Source organism: Terrapene carolina, unplaced genomic scaffold, assembly GCF_002925995.2.
Source record: "Terrapene carolina triunguis isolate 2854851 unplaced genomic scaffold, T_m_triunguis-2.0 Scaffold68, whole genome shotgun sequence".
Lineage (NCBI taxonomy): Eukaryota > Metazoa > Chordata > Testudines > Emydidae > Terrapene > Terrapene triunguis.
Window position 1 is genome coordinate 81,535,884 of NW_020664419.1, and position 25,513 is coordinate 81,561,396.

The 25,513-nt window shown below is 47.3% G+C and overlaps 1 protein-coding gene across 1 annotated transcript in view; it reads left to right on the forward strand.

The window, feature by feature from the left end:
- Nucleotides 1–12,110: 12,110 nt before the first annotated feature.
- LOC112102530 overlaps nt 12,111–25,513 on the forward strand; it is a 15,450-nt gene continuing 2,047 nt past the window's right edge. The window contains exons 1-8 of the mRNA XM_026648952.2: nt 12,111–12,252; nt 12,674–12,959; nt 13,859–14,013; nt 17,106–17,150; nt 20,047–20,094; nt 20,813–21,098; nt 22,807–22,961; nt 24,482–24,517. Coding sequence (XP_026504737.1) covers nt 12,192–12,252; nt 12,674–12,959; nt 13,859–14,013; nt 17,106–17,150; nt 20,047–20,094; nt 20,813–21,098; nt 22,807–22,961; nt 24,482–24,517 — 1,072 coding nt within the window. The 5' untranslated portion in view covers nt 12,111–12,191. The remainder of the gene's footprint in view (nt 12,253–12,673; nt 12,960–13,858; nt 14,014–17,105; nt 17,151–20,046; nt 20,095–20,812; nt 21,099–22,806; nt 22,962–24,481; nt 24,518–25,513) is intronic.

Genomic DNA, 25,513 nt, shown 5'->3' on the forward strand with positions numbered 1-25,513 from the left:
CCGGACACCTGGCAACCCTATAAGACAGCAGAGGGGCTAGCCATTTCATTATAGTAGTATGTACTGTAGTCTGAATCTTCTTCTGTTTGAATCATATAATCCATAACCTGAGTCAACCAAAGTAAATTAAAAGATGCCAAGTGACTTCATTGGGTTTTGGATCAAGTCCCTAATTAAGTGATCTGTCTTCCCCTGGAGGGCAGCTGTCTCCCAATTAAAGGAACAAACAAATTACACATTCTGCATCTGAAGAGGTGAATCAAGTCCATGTGGTGTAAATTTAACCTTGTCCCATCGCATTAAGTAGCGAGCCTGGGCTGTGTGCAGAAAAGGGTTAAACCCCAGACTAGATCCTGTTATATGCACAGCTGTTTATTAGCATGTGTTACACAAATAGAGAGTGGTGTGATCCAGAATGTGAAGTCTTTCCTCTTCAATAACTGAGGCCTTGTCTACACTGACAAGTTTCTACGCAGTAAAGCAGTTTTCTGCGTTGTAACTCCCGAGGTGTACACATCACCAAGCCACTTAGTGCACAGAAACTGCGCAGTTGCAGAGCTGTAAAAAACCCCACCCTGACGAGAGGTGTACATCTTTCTGCACCAGGGCTACAGCGCCACGGTGCCAGTGTAGACACCCTGGTCGATTACGCCCCTCTAATAGCCTTGGTCTCTGACTGTTCAAATTCAGCCTCCAGGCACTGAGCCTCAGTGGTCCAGCCCTGAGTGAAGCTTTCACCCTTCCCTTCACAAATATTATGAAGCATACAGCACATGGCTATAAGCATAGGAATATTGTCATTAGCCAGGCCCAGCCTCCCATATAGGCAGTGCCAGCGGGCCTTTAAAATGCCAAAAGCACACTCAACAGTCATTCTGCACTTGTTCAGCCTGTTGTTGAACCACTCCTTGCTGATGTCAAGGTGCCCCATGTATGGCTTCATAAGCCATGGCATTAAGGGGTAGGTGGGGTCTCCCACGATCACAATGGGCATTTCGACTTCCCCTACGGTGATCTTCTGGTCAGAGAAGAAAGTCCCTGCTTGCAGCTTCCTGAACAGGCCAGTGTTCCAAAAGATGAGTGCGTCATGCACCTTTCCAGACCAGCCTGCGTTAATGTCTGTGAAATGTCCACGGTGATCCACAAGCACCTGGAGAACCACAGAGAAATACCCTTTCCAATTAATGTACTCAGTGGCTAGGTGGTCTGGTGCCAGAATTGGAATATGGGTGCCATCTATTGCCCCTTCACAGTTAGGGAAGCCCATTTGTGCAAAGCCATCCACAATGTCACACACGTTGCCCAGAGTCACGGTCTTTCGGAGCAGGATGCGATTAATGGCCCTGCACACTTCCGTCAACGTGAGTCCAACAGTTGACTTTCCCACTCCACACTGGTTAGTGACCGATCAGTAGCAGTCTGGAGTAGCCAGTTCCACAGTGCAATCGCCACGCACTTCTCCAGTGGCAGGGCAGCTCTCATTCTCGTGTCCTTGCGCCACAAGGCTGGGGTGAGCTCATCATACAGTCCCATGGCTTTCCTCCTCTGAAAATTCTGCAGCCACTGCTCATCATCCCAGACGTGCATGACAATGTGATCCCACCACTCAGTGCTTATTTCCCAAGCCCAAAAGCGGCATAACACTGTGGCCAGCACCTCCGTGAATGCCACAAGCAATCTCGTGTCATAGTTACTATGCGTGGGGAGATCAATGTCGAACTCCTCTTGCCTTTGTAGTTTAAGGAATAACTCCACTGCCACTCGTGATGTGTTAAAGACAGCGAGCAACATATTGGTCAACAGTGCACAGGCAGCTGACAGTGTGAACACACAACAGCAGTTTCCCTTCAGCGCTCTCTGAGCGGCGCTATAACTGCCGGCACTGTAACTCTGCCAGTGTAGACATACCCTGAGCAACAATAGGGAATAGGAGGTTTAGTAATCGCTAACACTCTGTGTAACACTGCTCATTTGCTAGTCTGTCCTCCCCTAAACTGAGCCTGTGGGGGTAGGAATGTAGTTGCTTAACCTAAAAATAGACCAGCCTTGTATGATGATTGAGCATGATTGATTACAGACAGTGTCTAACCCAAAGGAAAATCACCAAACTCCTTTCCATTTCCAGCCTAATATAGATTTTAGATACTGTAGTTTGAGGTTTCTCCATTTGCAAGGCAACAGAGACCTAATTTTGAACACACAAGTAATTGTTAGAGGTGGTTATTTCTTACTTGAAATCTTTGAAGTGTCAATTTTGAATGATACTAAAGCAGGGGTATAACTTCAAGCCATGTCTCCATGGGACTGCTCCCATGTTTAACATTACACACCTGCTTATGTACCTTCCTAGATCTGGGCCTCAGTTTCCTTAATCACCTAAGGCCAGAGTGATACCCTTCCTCACACTAGGCCTCTACTCCACAAGTAGCCCCACTAACTTCAAGGGAACTATTCATTGTGTAAGATTCTATTCCATGCAAGTGCATCACAGTCTGGCCCTTAACTATATAAATCATATGTATCTATTAGCTGTATTTACACACAACTGTCTGTGCCAGACATCACTTACCTTTGGACCCGATTGACGTAATGTTTATGTTGGTAATGAGAAATGCCATGTCTAGTTGGCTGTTTTGCAAAGGCAACGTACTCCCCTGGTTCTGTGTATTGAACTTCTGCTTTTGTTCTTTCCTTTGGTTGTCTTTTAAGTAAAGTCAATAACAGCCACCTAAGGGACTGCTAATGTGACTGATTTACAGAGATGTTGAGCACCACAGCACCCATTGACTTCAACGAATGTTGAAGGTGGTCAACGCCTCTGAAAATCAAGCCATATGGCCATAACGCTGCCAAAAGTACTGAGGGAGGCATATTTGATAACTGCACTTAACAGTCTGATGCCAAAACTTTCAGATTGTCTTCTGTACCAAACATGGTGTTAATTTTTGCTTTATATAAAGGATTCAGAGTATGAAGTTGGAAAAAGCAAAACGAAAACAAAGAGCTTTTCACCCGATCCAGGCCCCTTTTCAAAAATATTTGGTTTTTCATGTATAGGGTATCCTGCTGGTGCTAATCCATTTTTGGAGCATCCAAAGATAGACAATTGCTTCTGTGAAGAAAAGTCACTATTTCTGCCCCAGGTCTGAGAGTGACACAGTGGATCTTACCAGAGTATTTTTTCCAACCCTAATCTTCTATGATTCTGTGATTCTGCCCTTACAATAGAGATGGAGGCCTCAATTTTCCTGCAGTGGTAATTAATGTCCATTTTTCACCAGTGGAAGAGGAAAACTATGATTCAGTAGGTGGCATAAGGTCTCGAAGGCAATAAGTTATGTTTGTGCACTGTACTTGGTTATTTCCATATGTTCCCATCCCAAGACAAACAGCACTCCTTTATCCTATTTAATCAGTAACTAATTATTGAGTCTTCTGATGGATATTGACTGGTAATTTATGTAATGTAGCTCTCCTGGAACTCTGTGGAAAACAAATTCAACAGAAACCCTACAGACTTGCCAAGTCTCACTCAAGGCTAGATTGTAAATGTGACCTACATTGCCATTCAGCAAAGTATGGGGACATAAGCCTCCCTGTCTCCACACACCCACACCCACTTTCCTCTGTACAACCATGCAGGATCTACCTGAATCCTGAGTCTGGGTAAGGGGGGGGGGGAAGCAGGGGCTGTCTGAAACTCTTTTTCTCCCCTCCACTAACAAGTGAGTGGTGAGGGGGCCTTGGCAAAGCCATGACTCCCCCCGCCATTCCCAACATCCCCAGCCAAGCGAACTGGCTGGACAGGAGCTGGCAAGTGTGTTGTGTCTGGCAATGGCCTGACAAGTACACTCCCTGTGCCTCTCACTCTGTGTGAAACCGGAGATCTGGAGGAAATGTGACTCAGAGCAGTGTCTTTGAGTTACAGTGACTTCCTGGGGTGGTGCAGCTCCGTGCTTCCCCTTCCACAGGACTCAAAGTAAACTCACCATCTCACTCTGTCTTAGAGGAGACTCTTTCATTCAGGACTCATTTTAAGACATTTTCATAGTATCTCCTAATCATGAAAGATTCGCTGTGTATTTCAGTGAAGCATCTTGTTGTTGCACTTCAGCTATTCCCGGCTGCCAGGATGGCCTCCTGCAGCTGTGAGCAGCCAGGTATAAATGAGAGCCCCCTTTGGCCTATTCTAACTTACATCAGGAGTTGACCTGGCCCCTGGCTGGTTCCAGAATTGGGGAGTCACAAAGGTGGCATACAGCCACCATTACTCCGCCATACCAAGTCAGCCCCCAATTCAGCACAGCCAGACCCAAGAATCAGGGACTGTATTTACTGAGGGAGGGAGGAGGGCTTAGATAAAATAAAATAAATATACATAGACTGAGGTGCACTGATAGAGCAGTGTGGTGACAAGAGACTGGAATAGAAGGTGTCCTGAAGCTGAGCCTTTAGGAACATAGACCAAATCGTGTGTGGACAAAGCTGGCATAGTGCATTACTCAAAATGCACTGTCTGGCTGTTACCAGCCCTCTCACTCCCCCATTTTTATAAGACCTAGATTTACTTTTTTTCCCCAAAACAAGACAATGCTAAATGTTTAAAACAAATAAGAAACAAATAGCTGAATGCGTTACCAGCAATGTTTCTGTGTTGTTTGCTTTTATGATCATTCACAATTTCAGTTTATAATCATGCAATCATAGAAACGTAGGGCTGGAAGGGACCTCGAGAAGTGATCAAGTCCAGCCCCCTGCGCTGAGGCAGCACCAATTAAAAGTAGACCATCTCTGACAGGTGTTTGTCTAACCTGTTCTTAAAAACCTCCAATGATGGGGATTCCACAATCTCCCTTGGTAACCTATTCCAGTGCTTAACTATCCTTAGGCCTTGGCTACACCTGCGAGTTACAGCACTGTAAAGCCGCCCCCAGCTCTGTAACTCACTCCCCGTCCACACTGGCAAGGCATTTGCAGCGCTGTATCTCCGTGGCTGCAGCGCTGCATATACTCCACCTCCCCGAGAGGAATACTGTGTATTGCGCCGCCGCTAGAAGTATTCAGCAGTATCCCACAATGCCTATTCTAGCCACTCTGGTCATCAGTTCAAACTCTACTGCCCTGGCCTCAGGTAACCAACCATGTGACCCTCCCTTAAAATTCCTCAGGAATTTTAAAAATCCCCTTCCTGTTTGCTCAGCCAGGTGTGGCGTGGAGTGCTATCAGCGAATCTTTCCAGGTGACCATGCCTCCACGCGCCAAGCGAGCCCCAGCATGGAGCAATGGCGAATTGCTGGACCTCATCAATGTTTGGGGGGAGGAAGCTGTCCAGTCCCAGCTGCGCTCCAGCCGTAGGAATTACGATACCTTCGGGAAGGTATCAAAGGACATGATGGAAAGGGGCCATGACCGGGACGCCCTGCAGTGCAGGATTAAAGTGAAGGAGCTGCGGAGTGCCTACTGCAAAGCCCGCGACGCAAATGGCCGCTCGGGTGCTCCCCCCGCGACCTGCCGATTCTACAAAGAGCTGGATGCGATACTTGGGGTTAACCCCACCTCCACTCTGAGCACCACCATGGATACTTCAGAGCCGGGGTGGGAGGAGGAGGAAAATGGGAGTGAGGGTGGTGGGGCGGATGGAGACACCCCAGAATCCCTGGAGCCATGCAGCCAGGAGCTCTTCTCGAGCCAGGAGGAAGGTAGTCAGTCGCAGCGGCCGGTACTTGGTGGAGGACAAACAGAAGAGCAGGTTCCCGGTAAGCGGGGTTTTTTTCGGGAAGGAATTTTTTCGGTGAGGGCTCTTTGGGAGAGGAGGGTTAGGCATGCATGCCTAGATGCGGAATAGTGCATTGATGTGGTTTATCACATCGCGATAATCGGCCTCGGTAATCTCCTCGAATGTCTCATCCAGAACGTGTGCAATGTGCTTGCGCAGGTTTATTGGGAGAGCCACCGTGGTCCTTGTCCCAGCCAGGCTAACGTGTCCACACCACTGTGCTGCGAGGGGCGGGGGGACCATTGCTGCACACAGGCAAGCTGCATATGGGCCAGGGCGGAAGCCGCATTGCAGTAGAAGACCCTCCCTGGCTTCCCAGGTCACCCTCAGCAGCGAGATATCGTCCAGGACGAACTCCTGTGGAAAATGTTGGGACAGTGTTCAGTGTAGGTGCCCCCTGCAGCTGTTGGCTCTCCCCAAGGCACAGAAACCCAGAGGACAGTGCAGCCCTGAAACAATCAGTCCCCCTTACTCACCATTTTGAGGCTCCCGTGGGTTATGTGTGCTCTGTTTGGGATGGGAAAATTATGCTATTGTGTAGACCCTGTGTGTTTTCTACTCCTTAAGTGTGGGGGAAATCATTACTCTGTCTGCTATAAACAATGCTGCCTTTGTTAAATGTTGCATTTTGCCTATACAGCTGCAACAACCTTGAGACCTCAGCCGTCCCTCTTATCGCCTGCTCAGAGACTGCAAAGAGTCAGGAAGAGACCGCGAAAAACCAAAGAAGACATGCTGCAAGAAGTGATGCGGCAATCTATTAAAGAGAATGAAAAAGCACAGAACTGGAAGGAGAGAGAAAGCAGGATCCGCCAGAAAATCACAGCGCACCGGCAGCAAAGCACGGATCGGCTCATAAGCATCCTGGAGCGCCAAGCAGATGCTATCCAGGAGCTCGTAGCCATGCAGAAGGAGCAGTACCGCAAATGCTCCCCCCCCACAGCCCTTGTCCCAAAACTCTTTCCCTTGTGCCCCACTGTTACCTTCAACCCACTTTCCCCAACTTCTGTGTTCTTCACGCCACCAGCTGCCTCCAACACTACTATCTTCACCACCCAGCCCTGAAAACCACAACCCTTACCCTCTGCACTCAACCCCCATCACCATGCAGTATAGCTATCCTGAAGTGCAGCACTCACTGCACAGCACACCAGACAGGACAAACGCGAATCTGTGATTGTACCGTTCCCCACTCCACCCCCTTGCCCTTTCTGATTCCCAAGCAGTTGTGTTTCTTTTCAATAAATAAATTTTCTTTTCAATAAATGGATTTTTTGGCTTTGAAACATTCTTTATTAATGCATAAAGTAAAAGATTCCTTAGCCCAGGAAATAAACAGGCTCTGAAAGTCTGCTTAGCAAACACTGATTCCTAAAGATTGGAACTACTGCACTTCACTCCCATGCAGGGCACCAGATATCACTGCTGGTTTTCAGCCTCAAATTGCTCCCTCAAGACATCCCTAATCCTTGCAGCCCCGCGCTGGGCCCCTGTAATAGCCCTGCTCTCTGGCTGTGCAAATTCAGCCTCCAGGTGTTCAACCTCAGAGGTCGATGCCTGAGTGAAACTTTCACCCTTCCCTTCACAAATATTATGGAGGGCACAGCACGCGGATATAACCGCGGGGATGCTGTGTTCGACCAAGTCCAGCTTCCCATACAGAGATCGCCAGAGGCCCTTTAAACGGCCAAAGGCACACTCCACAGTCATTCGGCACCGGCTCAGCCTGTAGTTGAACCGTTCCTTGCTGCTGTCAAGGCTCCCTGTGTAGGGTTTCATGAGCCACGGCATTAACGGGTAAGCGGGGTCTCCAAGGATCACAATGGGCATTTCAACTTCCCCTACTGTGATCTTCCGCTCTGGGAAAAAAGTCCCAGCCTGCAGCTTCCTAAACAGCCAAGTGTTCCGAAAGATGCGTGCGTCATGCACCTTTCCGGGCCAGCCTGTGTTAATGTCAATGAAACGCCCATGGTGATCCACAAGCGCCTAGAGAACCATAGAGAAATACCGCTTCCGATTAACGTACTCGGATGCTAGGCGGGGTGGTGCCAGAATAGGAATGTGCGTCCCATCTATCGCCCCTCCACAGTTAGGGAAACCCATTTGTGCAAAGCCATCCACTATTTCCTGCACGTTACCCAGAGTCACGGTTCTTCTGAGTAGGATGCGATTAATGGCCCTGCAAACTTGTATCAACACGATTCCAACGGTCGACTTTCCCACTCCAAACTGGTTTGTGACCTACCAGTAGCTGTCTGGAGTTGCCAGCTTCCAGATTGCAATAGCCACTCACTTCTCCACTGGCAGGGCAGCTCTCAATCTCGTGTGCTTGCGCCGCAGGGTGGGGGCGAGCTCCTCACACAGCCATGAAAGTGGCTTTTCTCATCCAAAAGTCTGCAGCCACTGCTCGTCATCCCAGACTTCCATGACGATGTGATCCCACCACTCAGTGCTTGTTTCCTGAGCCCAAAAGCAGCGTTCCACGGTGCTAAGCATGTCCGTGAATGCCACAAGCAATTTCATGTCATACGCGTTACGTGGCTCGATAGCATCGTCTGACTCCTCACTGTCACTGTCACTTTGGATCTTAAGGAATAGTTCGACAGCCAAACGTGATGTGCTGGTGAGACTCGTCACCATACACCTCAGCAGTTCGGGCTTCATTTCCCGCAGACAGATCGCGCTGCACAGAAACCGTTGAAAGATGGCACCAAAGGTGGACGGAAACAAAGGGATTTCTGGGATGCGAAGCGATGCATCACGGGGCATTGGGACAGGACCCAGAATCCCCTGCACCCACGCCCCCTTCCCACAACCCAGAATGGGAAGAGGTGGTCTGTGGGATAGCTGCCCATAATGCACCGCTCCCAATGGCGCTGCAATTGCCGCAAATGTGGCCACGACAGTGCGCTGGGCAGCTGTCAGTGTGGACAGACTGCAGCGCTTTCCCTACTCAGCTGCACGAAGACAGGTTTAACTCACAGCGCTGTACAGCTGCAAGTGTAGCCAAGGCCTTATAGTCAGAAAGTTTTTCCTAATCTCTAACCATAATCTCCCTTGCTGCAGATAAAGCCCACTGCTTCTGTCCTATGGTCAGTGGACAAAGAGAACAATTGACACCCTTTAGCAGATTAGAGGACTGTTAGCAGATTCCTCCATCAGTCTTCTTTTCTCACGACTAAAGATAACAAGATTTTTTAACCTTTCCTCAAAGTCAGGTTTTCTAAACATTTTAGTGTTTTTGTTGCTCTCCTCTCTGTAGTATTTGGGAATGGCTGCTTATGAGGTGTGGCTCCTTTAAGTAACCAGGTAGTGGAGCCAGGTGGAGGGAGCGGAGGGGTGATGATGGGGATCATGTAGAAGAGGAACCCAGAGGGGATACCAATAAGACCCCTGGTATAAAGTTTGTTCTTGTTTGCATTTAAACCCGTGTGGTCTTCAAGTTATTGCAATATCACACTCTGGACTCTCTCCAATTTGTCCACATCTTTTCTGAAGTGTGGCACCCAGCAGGGGCGGCTCCAGGCACCAGCACAGCAAGCCTGTGCCTGGGGCGGCAAGCCGTGGAGGGCGGCGTGCCGGTCGCTGTGAGGGCGGCAGTCAGGCAGCCTTCGGCGGCATGCCTGCGGGAGGTCCGCCAGTCCCGCGGCTTTGGAGGCAATTTGGCGGTGGGTACGCCGAAGGTGTGGGACCGGCAGATCACACGCAGAAACGCCGCCAAATCCGCGTGACCAGCGGACTGCTCGAAGGTGTGCCGCCGAAGGCCGCCTGACTGCCATGCTTGGGGCAGCAAAAAACATAGAGCCGCCCCTGGCACCCAGAATTGGACACATCACCCCAACTGACTCCTCACCAGTGCCCATTGGAGCAGAACAATTACCGCCCATGTCTTCCATACAACACTCCTGTTAATATAACCCAGAATAACGTTTTCCTTTTCCACAACTTCATCACATTGTTGACTCCTATTCAATTTGTGGTCCACTATAACCCTCAGATCCTTTTCAGCAGTACTAACACCTACACCAGGGGTGGGCAAACTTTTTGGCCCAAGGGCCACATCTGGGTATGGAAATTGTATGGTGGGCCATGAATGCTTACAAAATTGGGTTGGGGTGCGGGAGGGAGTGAGTGAGGGTTCTGGCTGGGGATGCGGGCTCCAGGGTGAGGCCAGAAATGAGGAGTTCAGGGTGCAGGAGGGGCTCCAGGCTGGGACAGGAGATTGGGGCGCAGGGGGGTGGGGCTGGGGATGAAGGGTTTGGAGTGTAGGAGGGTGCTCTGGACTACGACTGAGAGGTTTGGAGGGCGGGAGGGGGATCAGGGCTGGGGCAGGGGGTTGGGGCATGGGGCGGTAGCTCAGGGGTGCAGGCTCTGGGAGGCGCTTACTTCAAGTGGCCAATGGGAGCTGCAGAGGCGGCACTTGGGGCAGGGGCAGCATGCAGAGCGGAGCCCCCTGGTTGCCTCTTTGCGTAGGAACCAGAGGGAGGACATGCCGCTGCTTCTGGGAGCCGCGTGGAGTGGCCCCCAACCCTGCTCCCCGGCTGGAGCACCAGAGCGGGGCAAGCCCCAACCTCCACTCCCCAGCGGGAGCTTGAGGGCCGGATTTAAACGGCTGGCAGGCCCACGGGCCATATTTTGCCCACCCCTGACCTAGACACTGAGTCCTCATGTTGTAGTTTTGCATTTGATTTTTCCTTCCTAAATGTCATATTTTGCACTTGCCTTTATTGAATTTCATCTTGTTGAATTCAGACTAACTCTCCAATTCACAGAACTCATTTTAAATTCTAATTGTGTCCTCCAAAGTGCTTCCAACCCCTCTCAGCTTGCTCTTTGTGATGGGGTCCCTGTGATGCAACCTGGAATGCAGGACTGTTGAGCCCTCCAACCCCACCAGCCTGGGCTGCCTCTCACACTGTGAGGCTGATGTCAAGCTACAAGCCTCTGAACTTATCCTCTAGGGGCTTACAAATTGATTATTTAATCATTTGTTCCAGTATCGTCCCATGTATCAAATTTAGGCTGACTGGTTTATAATTCCCCAGGTCCTCTTTGTTCCCCTATTTAAAGACAGGTACTATACTTGCCCTTCTCAAATCTTCTGGCACCTAACCTGTCCTCCATGAGTTCTTGAAGATAAATGCTAACGGTTCTGAGATTGCTTCAGGTAGCTCCTAATGTATCCTAGGATGAATTTTATCAGGCCCTGCTGACTTGAAGACATCCAATTTATCTACATATTCTGTAACCTGTTCCTTCCCCCTTGTTTTTAATATTAATTGTGTTAAGTATCTGTCACCTTTAACCTTTTTAGTGAAGACTGAAGCAAAATAGGCATTAAACACCTCAGCCTTCTTGATGTCACCAGTTCTTATCTTTTTCCCTGCTAAGTAGAGGACCTACACTTTCCATCATCTTCCCCTTGCTCCTAACGTATTTAAAGAACTTCTTCTTATTACCTTTTATGTCTATTGCTAGGAGTAACTCATTTTATGCTGAGCCTTGCTGATTTTGTCTCTACGTGCATGTGCTATTCTTTTGTACTCCTCCTTAATAATTCATCCATGTTTCCACTTTTTGTAAGATTCCTTCTTGATTTTCAGGTCATTACAGTGCTCCTTATGGAGCCATATTGGCCTCTTCCTATCTTTCCTTTGCATCAGGGTAGTTTGCAATTGTGCCTTTGATATGGTCTCTTTAAGAAACTGCCAGCTCTCCTGAACTTCTTTTTCCCTTAGAGTTTTTTCCCATGGGATCTTGCCTACCAGCTCTCTGAGTTTTTTATAGTCTGGCTTTCTGAAGTCCATTGTTCTTACTCTGCTGCTCTCACTCCTTCCTTTCCTTACAATCATGAAAAGTGTCATTTCATGACCGCTTTCACCCAAACTGCCTTCCACCTTCAGATTTGCTACCAATTCCTCCCTGTTGATTAGAATCAAGTCTAAAATGGCTGTCCCCCTGGTTACTTCCTCTACTTTCGGGAATAAGAAGTTGCCCCCCAATACACTCCAAGAATTTATTGGAATGGGCAGGTCATGAAACAGTGTCGCTCTAAAACTTTACAGACTTGGCCACTGATCCTGCAATGTGTTATGTGTGGGCAGAGCCCTGCAGAGACGTGTTGAATTCAGTGGGATTCTGCATGGACATGGAATTCTACCCTTGTGCAGTTCCCCGCTCATTATTGATCTTTCTTCCCACTTGATCAGTCACAGGGACCTTTAATTATTTGTTTTGCCAGATAAGAGCCAATGGTCACAAAATGTTCCTCTTTTTAGAACAATTCTGATTGGAGAATATTGGTGCTCAAATGAGTTTAATACCCCTCAAAATCCTCCCATCTCTCAGAACAGAGGAGTTGTCCATTTTTCAGACAAATACAGTGCAAATACAGTGAAAAGGTCACTGTCCAACCATGTTACACACCCTCTCCCTGCTGCTTATCCTAGCCCTGAAGGGACTGTCTACAGATGAAGGTAAATGTTATTTAGAGATTATTCTTTTATTTCCTCCCTCCCTGTTATCTAATTATTTTAGTGGGAAGGATTCCTATAAGCAGGCCAAGTCCACCACTACCAGACGCAGCTACAGAACCATGTTGTTGTACCCTCTTACATGCCATCTGTTTTTTCTGATATCATTGACAGACTTGATCATGATCCTGCAAGACGCTCTTAGCTCCCAAATGCAGACAATGGGATGCAATCCCCTATCCCAAGATCTTCTAGCTAAAATGTTTCCCTGAAAAGAGTTTTACAATATTGTCAGCTATTCTTTCAGCTTGTGTCTGGGAAAGTGCTCCCATAAGAATTTCTCTGCCAGTGCAAACAGGGTTTGTCATTCAAAACTTTAAGCTCACCTGCAGTAAGACAGGATACTCCTGATTATTTTCTGCAGTCCCTGAAGTGGTACTTGAAGGTGTAGCATCCCAATCCAGCATCTATGACAAATATGGAAACCCTGGCAATGCCATTGATGGGTCCCCGTCCAGTGATTACCTGAGAGGAAAATGTAGTCACACGGATTTAGATATTAATCCATGGTGGACACTGGATTTGAGAGCGAGGGTTCAAGTGTTCAGAGTAAAGATCACCAATCGAGGAGACTGTTGTGAAGAGCGGCTAAACGGGGCTGAAATCCGAATTGGGAGCTCGCCGGAGAGAGGTGGCAGAACGAATCCCAGGTAATATGCTCTGATGGTCTGAATGAAAGTGCTTGAGCGCATAGAAGGAAATGGAGTGGAAGTGATTAGAACAGATCTCAAATGGTTTTGTTGTTCATAATGGTTTTAACTAAGCTATGCTCAGTTCCCATTGACCAGTACAACTGCCTCTGTTCATACTGTGTGTGTGTGTGTGTGTGTGTGCGTGTGCATGTGTGTGTGTTTTTAACATGCTTTAAAATAGTTTCTATCAAGTATGATGTGTAGTTGGGGTTTTAGAGGCTAAAAGCAATTTCCTCACCTCTCCTGCTAGTAATTGCATGATCAGCTTTTTGCTCTCTTAAGACCCTTGATGCTGAACAAACCCCAGCATTCATGCTGAGTCCCGCATGGTACTATTGTGTGTGAGCACACAGGTCCAAGCTAGTGGCTCCTGAATCAAGATTGGGCCTTTAATTAGACTTTCACAGTTTCTTTCTCAGAATCGCTTTCCCATGGGACATTGATGTAATGAATCTACAGGATTGATTTAAAGAAAGCTGTTGTTTAAAATGATTCAGCATCAGATTCTGCCACTCTTATGAGTGTTACCTGGAAACTCCTTGAGGAGTGAGGTACTACCCAATGTGTGTAAAGGTGGCAGAATTTGGCCCTAAAGATCCTCATGCCAAACTTGTAGAATCAACCTTATCTATAGCACTACTACAGCCAACACTAGAGTAAATAGTCTGCTTGTGTTGTTCTGCCTTAATAGTGATTCACTGTTTAACAAATAACTGAGGAAAAATAGGATGATGATTACATTTATTTGCTGAATTATGGGGGCAGTTTGTATTTTTCATCCTTTCCACCCCTGTGATCTGAGCTCTTGTTGTTGTCAAAGTATAATAATAATGGCTATTAATCTGCTTCATTTCCAGATGTGCCCAGATTGACTCCATGGGCCGTGGGGAAACACGCTCATTTGACTGTGAAGGAATGCAAGGGCAGTATGTGACTGTGACCATCCCAGGCACAGAAAAATACCTCACGTTGTGTGAAGTCCAAGTGTTTGGTCTACCAGTAAATTCTTCTGGTAAGTAGAGCATTGCCCCAGAGGAATGTATTGACTTGTATTCAGCTGCATGGCTCCCCTTGGCTGGAGAGAATCAGATCTACATAGAAGTGTGTACATGCACCACTGCTTTCTGATTAATGGAATTAAACATACTCAGGTGTGTGGTGTGCTGAAAAGGACACACCAGAAATGTGAGAAAGCCTCTTCTGCTGCAAAGAGAGTTCTGATGAGGTTTGTGAGTGAAGTCTTCAATTTGACAGTGACCACTGAGATGGTAAACAAAGTGTGAGATGCCTGGAACTGTGTAAAGATTGGTATGAATGTTGTCCTACATTTTTAAAGAACAGTTTGTGTCTGTCTTTGGCTTTCTCTGGCTGTGCCCACACTAGCACTTTTGTCAGTAAAACTTATGTCGCTCAGGGCTGTGAAAAAAACACACCCAGATGGACATACGCTACACTGACAGAAGCATAGGCACTGACTTCTGCTCGCGCTGGTGGGTGCTCGACCCGCCTCTGCCCCTGGCCCTGCCCCGACTTGACCCCTGCCCTGCCCCAATTCCAACCCCGTCCCCAAAGTCCCTGCCCCAACTCCGCCCCCTTCCTGCCCCTATTCCGACTCCTTCCCCCAATCTCCACTCTGGCCCCGCCTCTTCCCTGCCTCCTCCCCTGAGCGCGCCACGTTCCCACTCCTCCCCCCTCCCTCCCGGAGCTTGCTACGCCGCCAAACAACTGGCAAGTGCTGGGAGGTAGGTGGAGGAGCGGGGACGCGACGCGCTCAGGGGAGGAGACAGAGGAGGAGGTGAGGTGGGGTAGGGGATGGGGAGGGGAGCTTGGCTGCCAGTGGGTGCAGAGCACCCACTAATTTCTCCCTGTGGGTGCTCCAGCCCCGGAGCACCCATGGAGTCGGTGCCTATGGACAGAAGCTCTCCCACTGACATAGCTACCACCGCTCATTGGGGGAGGTTTCATTATGACAATGGGAGAGCTCTCTCCCGTCGGCTTAGAGCGGCTACATGGGAGACTTTACAGCGGCGCAACTGCATCGTTACAGCTGTGCTGCTGTAAGGCCTCTAGTGTAGACATAGCCTGTGTTTCCTTCCATCTTTTTCCTTGGCTTCCCTTGTGTTCTGTGCCTTATGCTTGGGTTCTGGCTTTAGTGGCTGCTTCTGGGAATTTTTGTTTGTTTTGTTTAATTTTCCTTCTCCGTTCTCACATACTCATTTTAAAAAACTCCAGTTCCTGAAAGACAGCAATTTATTACTTGATTTTTTTTCTGCTTCCCAGCTGTTGATGTTTACAGATGTCTACAGATGTGTAACATATAAAGGAACCCTGAAACTGACTGTGCACAAAATACTGTCAAATACACAAAGGGTCTGCACTTACTCTCATTGGAGTCAGTGACAAAACCCTCCTGGACTTAGATAGTGTAAGACTAAGCCCAGTGTAAACAAACGGGGGGAAATAATCTTAGCTGTTACTCATTACCAAAGTAACATACAAAATTGCAGACAAATATGTGATTTTTTTTCTAGTTGATGATGTCCATTTAACTAAGAAACTAGGTTTGTGGCTTACAATGCCATTGGGAAACATTAACCCTAAAATGGTGCTAACAGTCCTGAAACTGTTTTTGTCTCCTAAGGTATTTTCAGAGGAGTCAGGGGCCCAAATCCCAGTGAATTCTAGTGGACTTTGGATGACTGACTGCCTTGGGCTCCTTTGAAAATTCCGGACTAAAGAACATTACTATCATTTTGAATTGCCTGGCATTGTTGCTGAATGAAGATAGTAGGTGGGCCTAAAAAGTTTGCTGGACTTGTAGGTCCTCCTGTCACCTGTGAGAACGGTAGATAGTCAATAGGTGGAGGCACCATGTGGAGCCACGTTGGCTCTGTGCTAACCTTGGACTAAGGGTCTGGCTATACTGGGAGCCAGAAGGTGTAAATTCCAGCTCGAGGAGACATACCCACTCTAGCTCTGCACTAAAAATAGAAGTGTAGCCATAGCGGCACAAGCGTGGGAGGGGCTAAGTGCCCCGAGCACGAACCTCTGGTCTTAGATAGAATCATATTTTCAGCAGCTAGCGCTTCTCAGAGCTAACATGAATATGTCTCGTAAAGCTGGAAATTACATCTTCAAGCCCCAGTGTAGACATACCCTAAATTCCTTCTTTATCGCCGCTGTTGCACCAGCCTCCAAGATGAGCTCCTTTTCTCTCTCAGGGACTCCGCTGCTCCATGCCATCAGGTGAGTCCTTTTCATGATCCCACTTAAAATGAGGGTGAGCCCCTAGACCAGACTGTTTGGCGCACAATCCTTAGCACAAAAGCAGGATGCTGCCACCAAAGGCTGGGTGTAATTGGTCTCTATTCTGGAGCTGGTGCAAGCTCTCTGCTCTCTACAGGCAAGTTGGCTGGCTGACCCTCTTGAGCCAGTCACACGTCTGAGAGAAGTGTAGGGTAGGAGTAAAGCAATGGAATGACTGTTTCAGCTTCATTAATGGATATTCTAAATGTAGGTGTGTATGACAGAAGGGATCCCAGAAGTAGGTGAATTCCTTCCCAGACTCACCTTCACTTTATATTAGAGATCCAGAAGAAATGCATATAAGTCTTAGTTTGTTTCACTGGCCATTTTTGTGCACTGCTATCAGGCAGGCAGACTGGGGAGTTAGTTTTAGAGCTGGCTGGAACATTCTTGACTAAATGAAATTTTGTTGAAGTACAGTATGTGATTTTGTCAAAGCCAAAACAGATCGGTTTTGACAGATATTTCACTGGGAAGGGTGTTGTGGGGGGGAAGAGCAGTTGTTTTTTGTTTTGGTCCAGGGCACTTTGGTTACTTCTGACCAGAGAGAGTCTGACTCAAATTGAAAAGTTCAGGTTGTCAATCTGAAAATGGATGTCACACAATTCTGTTTAGTGAAAAAATTCACAAGGTTATGGGGGTTTTTTCATTCCAATGTGGAATGAAAACAAATTCAGAAACCTCAAAAGTTGCTGCAAAATGGAATTGCCGTCCTCTGGACAGCACTAGTTTGTGTCACTCAGGATGGAAACTGAATATTTTTTGTTTGCTTTTGCTTTTATTTTCATTCTTTTGTAGACCTCATGCTCAATGAAACTCTGGGTCCAAGGATCCCCAATGGAGGTAAGTTAGAATCTTATAAAAGAGATGAAATGTGATGCAATAGGCCTGGTCTACTTTGCTTGCTTCACTTCTATTTCTTCAGCTAGATGTCTCCAGAACCAGAAGTGATTCTGTTGGGCAAGAGGAGAATCATCAAACCCAACTCTGTCTTCTCCCTTTGTCCTGACTTTTCTTTCTCCTTTTCTCACATCTTCCTTGTCTGTAAATCAGCCTCTTATCACCTCCAGAACTTTGCCAATGTATGCCACTGGCTTGATTTCACTTTTGATACAAACTTCATTCAGCTTTGCCTTCACCTCTTCACACTCTTTAAGTTTTGCAACTCCTTTTGGATCTTAGCAGTTACAGAAGGAAAAGACCTGTTAGATTATAGCCTATCTTCCTGCCAATGCATAATATCATCATTAGCATTCATCTAGTGTTTTACATCTTCAAAGTTCAGTATGTAGATTAATTACGTGTATTAATTATTATTAATAAACATAGCCACTCATTATAGAACTTACTAGATATTAAAGGGATGCCATCAACTTGAGAGCCAGTCAATTTCAAAACATGAGTTAAAAGTAACTAGATGTTTACAATCTAATTTTCTTGTTTTTAAAATGTTTTTCCTCTTCCTTGTTGCTGTGTGAACAATGCATCCAAACAGATGAAATAGACTAATTGTATGGGGGAGACCATGAAATTCATGGTATTGTTATCCCTTTTACCCGAGTGGTTAGCCAGTATTTGGAGTCTTGTGGGTTGTTGACATTACAAGAAGAAATTGATTATGGAGTCAGGTATTTCTTTGGAGCAATCCTGTTTATTTACGAGGCATTTACACAGAGTTCTGTTTCCCAGAACACAGTAGGAATTAAACAGCAGGAGGCAGTTTCCTTGCTCACAGTTCCAAACCACTGTCCAGCCGGCACTCTGCCCAAAAAGCTCTCCCTCTTGGCTTTGTCTTGTTGGAAGAGCTCCTCTTGCTGTCTCCTTGGCTCTCCTGCTGCCTTCTCTGCCTCCTTCTGCTTCTTCTCACAGATGCACACACCTCCACCAAACAATACCCAGCCAACTGTATAGGTATTCAGTTGCCAGTGGAACCCCTCCAATCATACAGCTTAGCTTCTAACCAGCCTTGCGTATGGTCTGTGTTTTATTTGTGGCCCCTCTTGTTTCAGTTATCTTACTCCAAAAAGGAGCTTAACTGCTTACCTTTGTCCTAAACAAAGGGCAGCTATCACAGTCACCAGCTTCAGCCATGTTCCACCCAACCTCCATCATAACAGTATACAAAGTGTGCCAAATGCACAAAGTAAAGGGAAAAATAGAGAACAGAGGAGACTATTTTTTCCTGTAGTCTCTTTCAGTTCAAGTAAACGTAAGTGTTAGTAAGTAAACAATTTTCACAGAAAAATCTGATTTTTTTTTTTAAAGCTGACATACCTGTGAGCAGATCCTAGAATAGATCTTAGCCAAATGGTGAAGAGATGGTCTTCCCAGATGTCCAGATCCTGGAATATGCAGATTGCTGCTGCCCATTTTCTCCCATGTGCACTGAAGCATTGACTTATTCTCATTTCAAAAAGGAGTAGATCAAAGCGTACTGGGGAACTTTTGGAGCACAGTAGCAGGGTCCACCCAGCCAGTTAGTGTGTGGTATATACTACTGTGTCGTAGATTTACCCCCTAGTTTGTCACACACTAACTGTTTTTCTAGACGAGCCCTTTAATCTCCCCACAACCTGCACAAATGCCTTCTCTGGCCCCCATTCACTTCAAGGTCCAGTTCAAAACTTCCATGGGCTTATTCCAGCCACACATCCAGACTGTGAGCCAGATTCTCAACTGCACCCAGTCTCTGCTGGGCACAAGGGAGTGGGCTGTGGCTCACTGATTCTCAGAAAGGTACTAAACCAAATCTAGCTCAAAGGAGTTCAAAGCAGCTCTCAGACTATGCCAGGTAGCAATGGCCCCTGTTGAGAATCAATGGAGCACAGGTGCAGCACGCCTGCCCCACCCTCTCTGACTCCAGCATGCCCCCTGCTCTCAGACCATGAGATGGGGGTGAAGTAGGATCCAGCTGTGCCAGGGCCATGCCACTGAAGACTCCTTCATTCTGCGGGACTTCTCAGCTGGGGAGATCTGACCTATTTTGATCTCTTTGTAGTTCAAGAGTCATGTAAATGGGCTGGATCACCCCTTATTTCATTTAATTCTTCTCGCCACATCAGAACTAGCCATTCCACTTCTCTGGCCCTTCCCATAACGTTGCCACTGTTAGTGGAAAAGTCTTCTCCTCTACAGCTCCTGCCTTTCTGAAACTTTCTCACCAGCTTCTGTGCATTTTTCATGAACTCTCCTTATTTTAGGGTGACCAGATGTCCCGATTTTATAGGGACAGTCCTGATTTTTGGGTCTTTTTCTTATATAGGCTCCTATTACCCCCCACCCCCTGTCCCGATTTTTCACATTTGCTGTCTGGTCACCCTACCTTATTTCAAATTTCATATGACAACACCTTGTCCTGGGCCTATATTTTCCCAGTTCCTTTCTCTCCATTATTATTTATTATTTAACTCTTTACCTTTATTATCTAACTCTGTCAGCATTTTGAGAGGGACACTGCCCCAATTAAAGTGTTGCTGTGTTACAAGAGAGTCCAAGGCAGACACAGGCTACAGAGAGCAATAGATTCAGCGGTGAGGTCTATATCTCAAGCCTAGTGGTCATAACCAGGAAGTGGGAACCTTGCATGGGTAAACGACCAGGAAGTGAGGTTTCTCTGTTATGCCTGCCTGGGGAAAGCAGCAGAGAGAAAACATGGGCTGTGCTCGAGTACTGGGAACAAGGATAAATGATCCTTGTCCTCAAATGCATCTGGTGGCTCTTGCTCTGCTTAATTTTTCAGATCGTTTTGAAACTGACATATGGATCACCCTGAATAACTCTAGAGCAGGTAACTATTGGAGGTTTTTTTAAACAGGATACTGGGTTTCTGAGCAAATCATCATTGTGGTGTCGGCTACATCCCCTGCTACAGCCTTACTGGGAAAGTAGAAATTTCTCTCTCTTTGTGGGAAAAATCATAAGTCCCCACTGGAATAGTTCACTTTCCATTGGTACAGTTTTGATCAGGGCTGTCTGGCCTTCAGGTAATTTTTAGCCCCGTAGAAGAGTCCTTGGATTGGAGGAATTGGGCAACAGGAGCTACAGAAATGCGCTCTATATCTGAACCACACAGGTGACATTTGTAATGTAAATTGCAATTCAAAATTAATTTTGTCCTTTAAGTGCTGGACTGGCAGTCCCCGAAGACTGAAGTACTCTTTTGATCCCTGAGCAGAGAGCAGCCAGAGTTTCCCCCACGTAGTTCCTCACTCTCGCCCCAAGGTGCTTTAACCTGATGGGGTGGGAGTGGGAGGGACGGGCTTCATAGGGGTAATAGGAAAGTTCAGTTTCCAGGCCCATTCAGTCCTTGGCTTCTCTCTGCTGAAACTGCAAGTGGTGACGGGAGCTGTGAATTGAACTCCTGTCCTTGAGGAACTCTGACTCGTTAATTCAGTGCATTTTATAAACTGCTCGTTTCCCCTCTGCAGTGATAATCCAGCTGTTCCTACTCTAGCACTTCTCTCCAAAGCAGGTGATGCATAAGAACTGTGTTTGTTGTTTTATAGCTCCTAATGTAGCCCTGGGGAAAACAGCCTCCCAGTCCAGCGCCGGAGAGATTGAGGACAATCCTATGAGGGCCATTGATGGAACTTTATTGAACCGTTCCCCGAGCCAACAGTGCTCACAAACACGCAGAGATTTCCAGCCATGGTGGACAGTGGATTTGAGCGCAACATTCATTGTGTCCTCAGTGGCGATCACAAATCGAGGCGACTGTTGCAAAGAGAGGATCAATGGTGCAGAGATTCGGATTGGGAACTCACCAGAGCTTGGTGGGACACTGAATCCCAGGTACTGATCTATTGTAGTTTGTGGAAGTATTTGAGCATGTAGAGGAAAACTGAATGAAAGTGACTGGGTACCTTTCCTGTAAGGACATGAGCCCAGGTTTTATGTGCAGTCTTTTCCACACTCCTGCAAAGTGGTGAAAAGTCAGTCTTCTCAGATGGTCATTTTCTGTGTGTGATGATTATTATCCAAGCCTTGTGCATCAATCAAGTCAAAAACCTGTTAACTTTGCAGTTATGTTTGCTAATCAAAACCCACCAAAGTCAAGAAATATTTAAAGTAGTATTGTACTAATAATGCTGGAGCACTTACAAACAAGGAGGCCAGATTTGTTGCCCTTACTCCAGGTGAGCTGCACCTTACACTGGAAAATTACCGTATGTTGTGTGAGAACACACCCCTGAGAAGTCACGGTAAGTAATTAAAAGTTAAGCAAAACTGCACTCACTGGACACAGGAATGTTGTGTTTAACTTTGTGTCAGTGGGTCATGAATAACCCAGCTGACATGATGAGAGCGACAGTCCTTGCATATAGCTAAGGCCTGATTCTTGTCTATATTAAGGCCCCTTTATATTGCTCTGACAGCAATTTACGCTCACTTTAAGAGATTTTACACTGTCAACAGCATAAAGTGGCCTCAGCGTACATGAGAATCAGTCCCCGTCTTGCTAGTTACCACAGCTCCCCAAAGTCATGTTCTGACACAATGTAATTTCCCAATGTAGACTAGTCCCTAGACGATGCTCCAACCCTTCCTGCCATTGATTTCTTCTTGATCTCTCAGATTAGGAGCCACACAGGTTATCAAACAAGTTCTTAATAGGTAGCTAAGGGACATGTTTTAATAGCGATGGAACAGACTGCCAAGGCAAGTGTGGATTCTCCATCTCTTGAGGTCTTCAGATTAGGACTGGCTGCCTTTCTGGAAGTTAGGCTTTAGCCAGACACAAGTTAGTGGGCTCAATACAGGGGTAACTGGGTGCAATGTAATGGTCTGTGATATATGGGAGTTCAAACTAGATGACCTAATGGTCCCTTCTGGCCTTAAACTCTATGAATAAGAAGTATTGCTGCAGAATGCAGTGCAGTTCAGAGAAGGCAGGGCTTCAGCCTCTTCTGCCCCTCATGCCCTTACTTTCCCAGCCAGACATTCTGTCCTGCAGAGCTCCTAAAACAACAGCTGGACAAGATGAAGAGCTAGAGAATGACAAGAAAATAGTCTTTTGTTGTTGTAGTTCCTTTAAAAAAATGATGCAATGCAGAGAATTATGCAGCATTGTGACTGAAAAATCAATTCTTTGGTTTTCTGGGTGGCTACGAAGCACATGGGGGCCCTGTTTTTGTGGTAACCATGCTTATCTTGACTTTTACATTCTTAACCATACTATTGCATGAATGGTGTTCGTGTTTCACTGACTTCATGTTAATAGCTACATCTCTTAAAAAAATCATTAACAGAAACACTTTTAAGTGATCAACTGATTCTCATGGCTGGGACATTTGAAAAGGCATAAGGATTTTAGGAACCCAGATCCTTTAGGCCCTTTTGAAAATCCCAGCTAACGTGCTTATTTCAGTGCATGAGCATACAAGAGACAGGAGCTTTCATTCCACAGATACAGACTTCATGGTGCTAGTCCTCGCTCAGGTTCACAATGCATAACAGCTCTTTTACCACTCTCTGTGAATAAGATCCTGTTCATTTCCAGATGTGCTACAGTTGAGTCCATGGAGCTTGGGCAAACACTCTCATTTGACTGTCATGGAATGCAAGGGCGTTATGTGACTGTGACCATCCCAAGGCGAGCTGAGTACCTGACTCTGTGTGAAGTGCAGGTGTTTGGTCTGCCATTGATTTTCCCTGGTGAGTAGTTACTGAATTCACACACAATAGATTTGTAGCTGTGTTTGGGGAAAGTTAACCCCAAAATTCTACAGGAGCCCTGTGCAGAGGGAGTGAAGAATGAGCATAAAACACTATCAATGGGGTAAGTGAGTAAAAAAATTCTGATTTAAGGCTTGTCTATACAGAGAATTCATGCATAGTAAGATGGGGTGTAAATCTACAGCACACTAGCTGTCATGCACTAAAACTTCCATAGTGCACTTCGATCTACTCCCTCTATATGCTCCCTTTGCATAGATGTGAATGACTACACAGGGTGCCAGGCAGTGGAGAATCAGGACCATTGTCTTTTCATAGGAAAGTAGGGTCAAGGCCAAAGCACTGAAAGGGGATGTCTACATCCAAAAGAAGTACATTGGGAGATCTCCCATGGATCCTGGAACTGATTGACCTTAGGGGGCCTGCTCTCCAGCTTATCTTTTATATGCTTCACTAGGTCTTTTGGTGCTGTTATTGTCCACCTTGGCCTTCAGCCTTCCTTTCCAGCCTATTCATTGCATCACTGGCAGCCGCGTTAATGGAGTCCTTATGCCCAACAGTGCCAGCCAGGGACAAATAATTTCAGCCAGATGGAAAACACCAGACTGAGATGAGGGAGGGGAGGATAACAGTGGGATGAAATGCAGCGCCAGACTGACCAGAGAAAAAAGGCTCTGGGTCATTTGACTTTCACATACAGGGCTTTGGTTAAATGAGCGATGATACATTGCTGCAGAATTATTTAGTTCTATGCAAAAGGTAGACAAGCACCATATACTTCAGAGGCAAGGTGTTGGGTGCAGCGTAATGAAAAGTATACCAGCAATGTTAAGGCATGATGTGGCACAACAAAGCCCCGTGCCATGGGCACAATGTTCAATACCCAATGGAAAACATTTATCCTGGTGGTGGTGGGGATGATCACCCACATAACACTATAAATCTTCAAAGTGCTGTACAAGCAATTAAGTCTATAGACAGATCCCCTCAGTTTTGTGTTAGATCACGAAATCAGCGTCTGGGTCCAGTGCCCTGGAACCCTCACAGGAGAGACTTGTATGTAATGCAGCCCTGAGCAGGGCCGGCTCCAGGCACCAACCTGGCAAGCAGGTACGTGGGGCGGCCGCTCCGGAGAGGGGCGGCAGGTCCAGCTATTCGTCGGCAATTCGGCGGACGGTCCCTCACTCCTGCTCGGAGCGAAGGACCTCCCGCCGAATTGCTGCCGCAGATCGCGATCGCGGCTTTTTTTTTTTTTCTTGGCTGCTTGGGGCAGCCAAAACCCTGGAGCCGGCCCTGGCCCTGAGCCAAAGGAAAGCTTGGATAAGGGAGCGATTCTGAGAAACCAAATAGTAACTACATGTCCAGGGGCAAAATTTTTGATTCAGGCATCTTTTTTCTTTTGAAAAGTGCCCCAGTACATAAGAACACACACATTCACGCTTCCCTTCTGCTACGTGACCAGCTCTGGTAACGATTTGGGTTTTTTAACTATGTTGCAGGTGAAACACTCCGAGCACAAAAGACAACAACAGGAGGTAAATGCTGCCAATTTGATATTGTTGATGGAATATAGCTAGACAGACTGGAGTCTATGTTCACGTGGCACAGGCCTGCAGAGCGACTATTCAGCACGTGCTTTATAGAACCTAGAACAGTGGTTTTCAAACTGCGGGTCGCGACCCAGTACTGGGTCGCAGAATGTAAGGCGCTGAGTCGCAGCAGCTCTGCTCAGCACTGCCAACCGGGCCGTTAAAAGTCCCGTCGGTGGTACTGCCCGGCTCAGGCAGGCTAGTCCCTACCTCTTCTGACACCGCGCTGCGCTCCAGAAGTGGCCAGCAGCAGGTCTGGCTCCTAGGCGGGGGGGGGCCACAGGGCTCCATGCGCTGTCCCTGCCCCGATTCCGCACTCCCATTGGCCAGTTCCTGGGGCGAGCTGGGGGGGAGGCGGTGCCTGCAGGCAAGAGCTGCACAGAGCCGGATCTGTTGCTGGCCACTTCTGGGGCAGAGCGCGGTCCGCGGTGCCAGGACAGGCAAGAAGCCTGCCTTAGCATTCCCCCTGTGCCGCTGACCGGCAGATGCCCAAGTTAAGCCCATGCCCCAACCTCACGCCCCAATCCCCTGCCCCAGGCATGAGCCCCTCCAAAACCTGGAGCCCCTTCCTGCACTCCAAACCCCTCATCCCCGGCCCCACCCCAGAGCCTGCACCCCCAGCCCAGACCCCCTCCCTCACCCCAACTCCCTACCCCAGCCCAGAGCCCCCTCCCACACCCTGAACCCCTCATTCCAGGCCCCACCCCTCAGCCCTCACCCCCATACTCCAACCCTCTGCTCCAGCCCTGAGCCCCTCCCACACCCCAAATCCCTCATCCCCAGCTCCATTGGATCATGGGCATCAACAATTTTCTTCAACTGGGTTGCCAGAAAAAAAGTTTGAAAACACTGACCTAGAACACATGCTTTATAGCAGGGGTCGGCAACGTTTGGCACGTGGCTCGCCAGGGTAAGCACCCTAGCGGGCCGGGCCAGTTTATT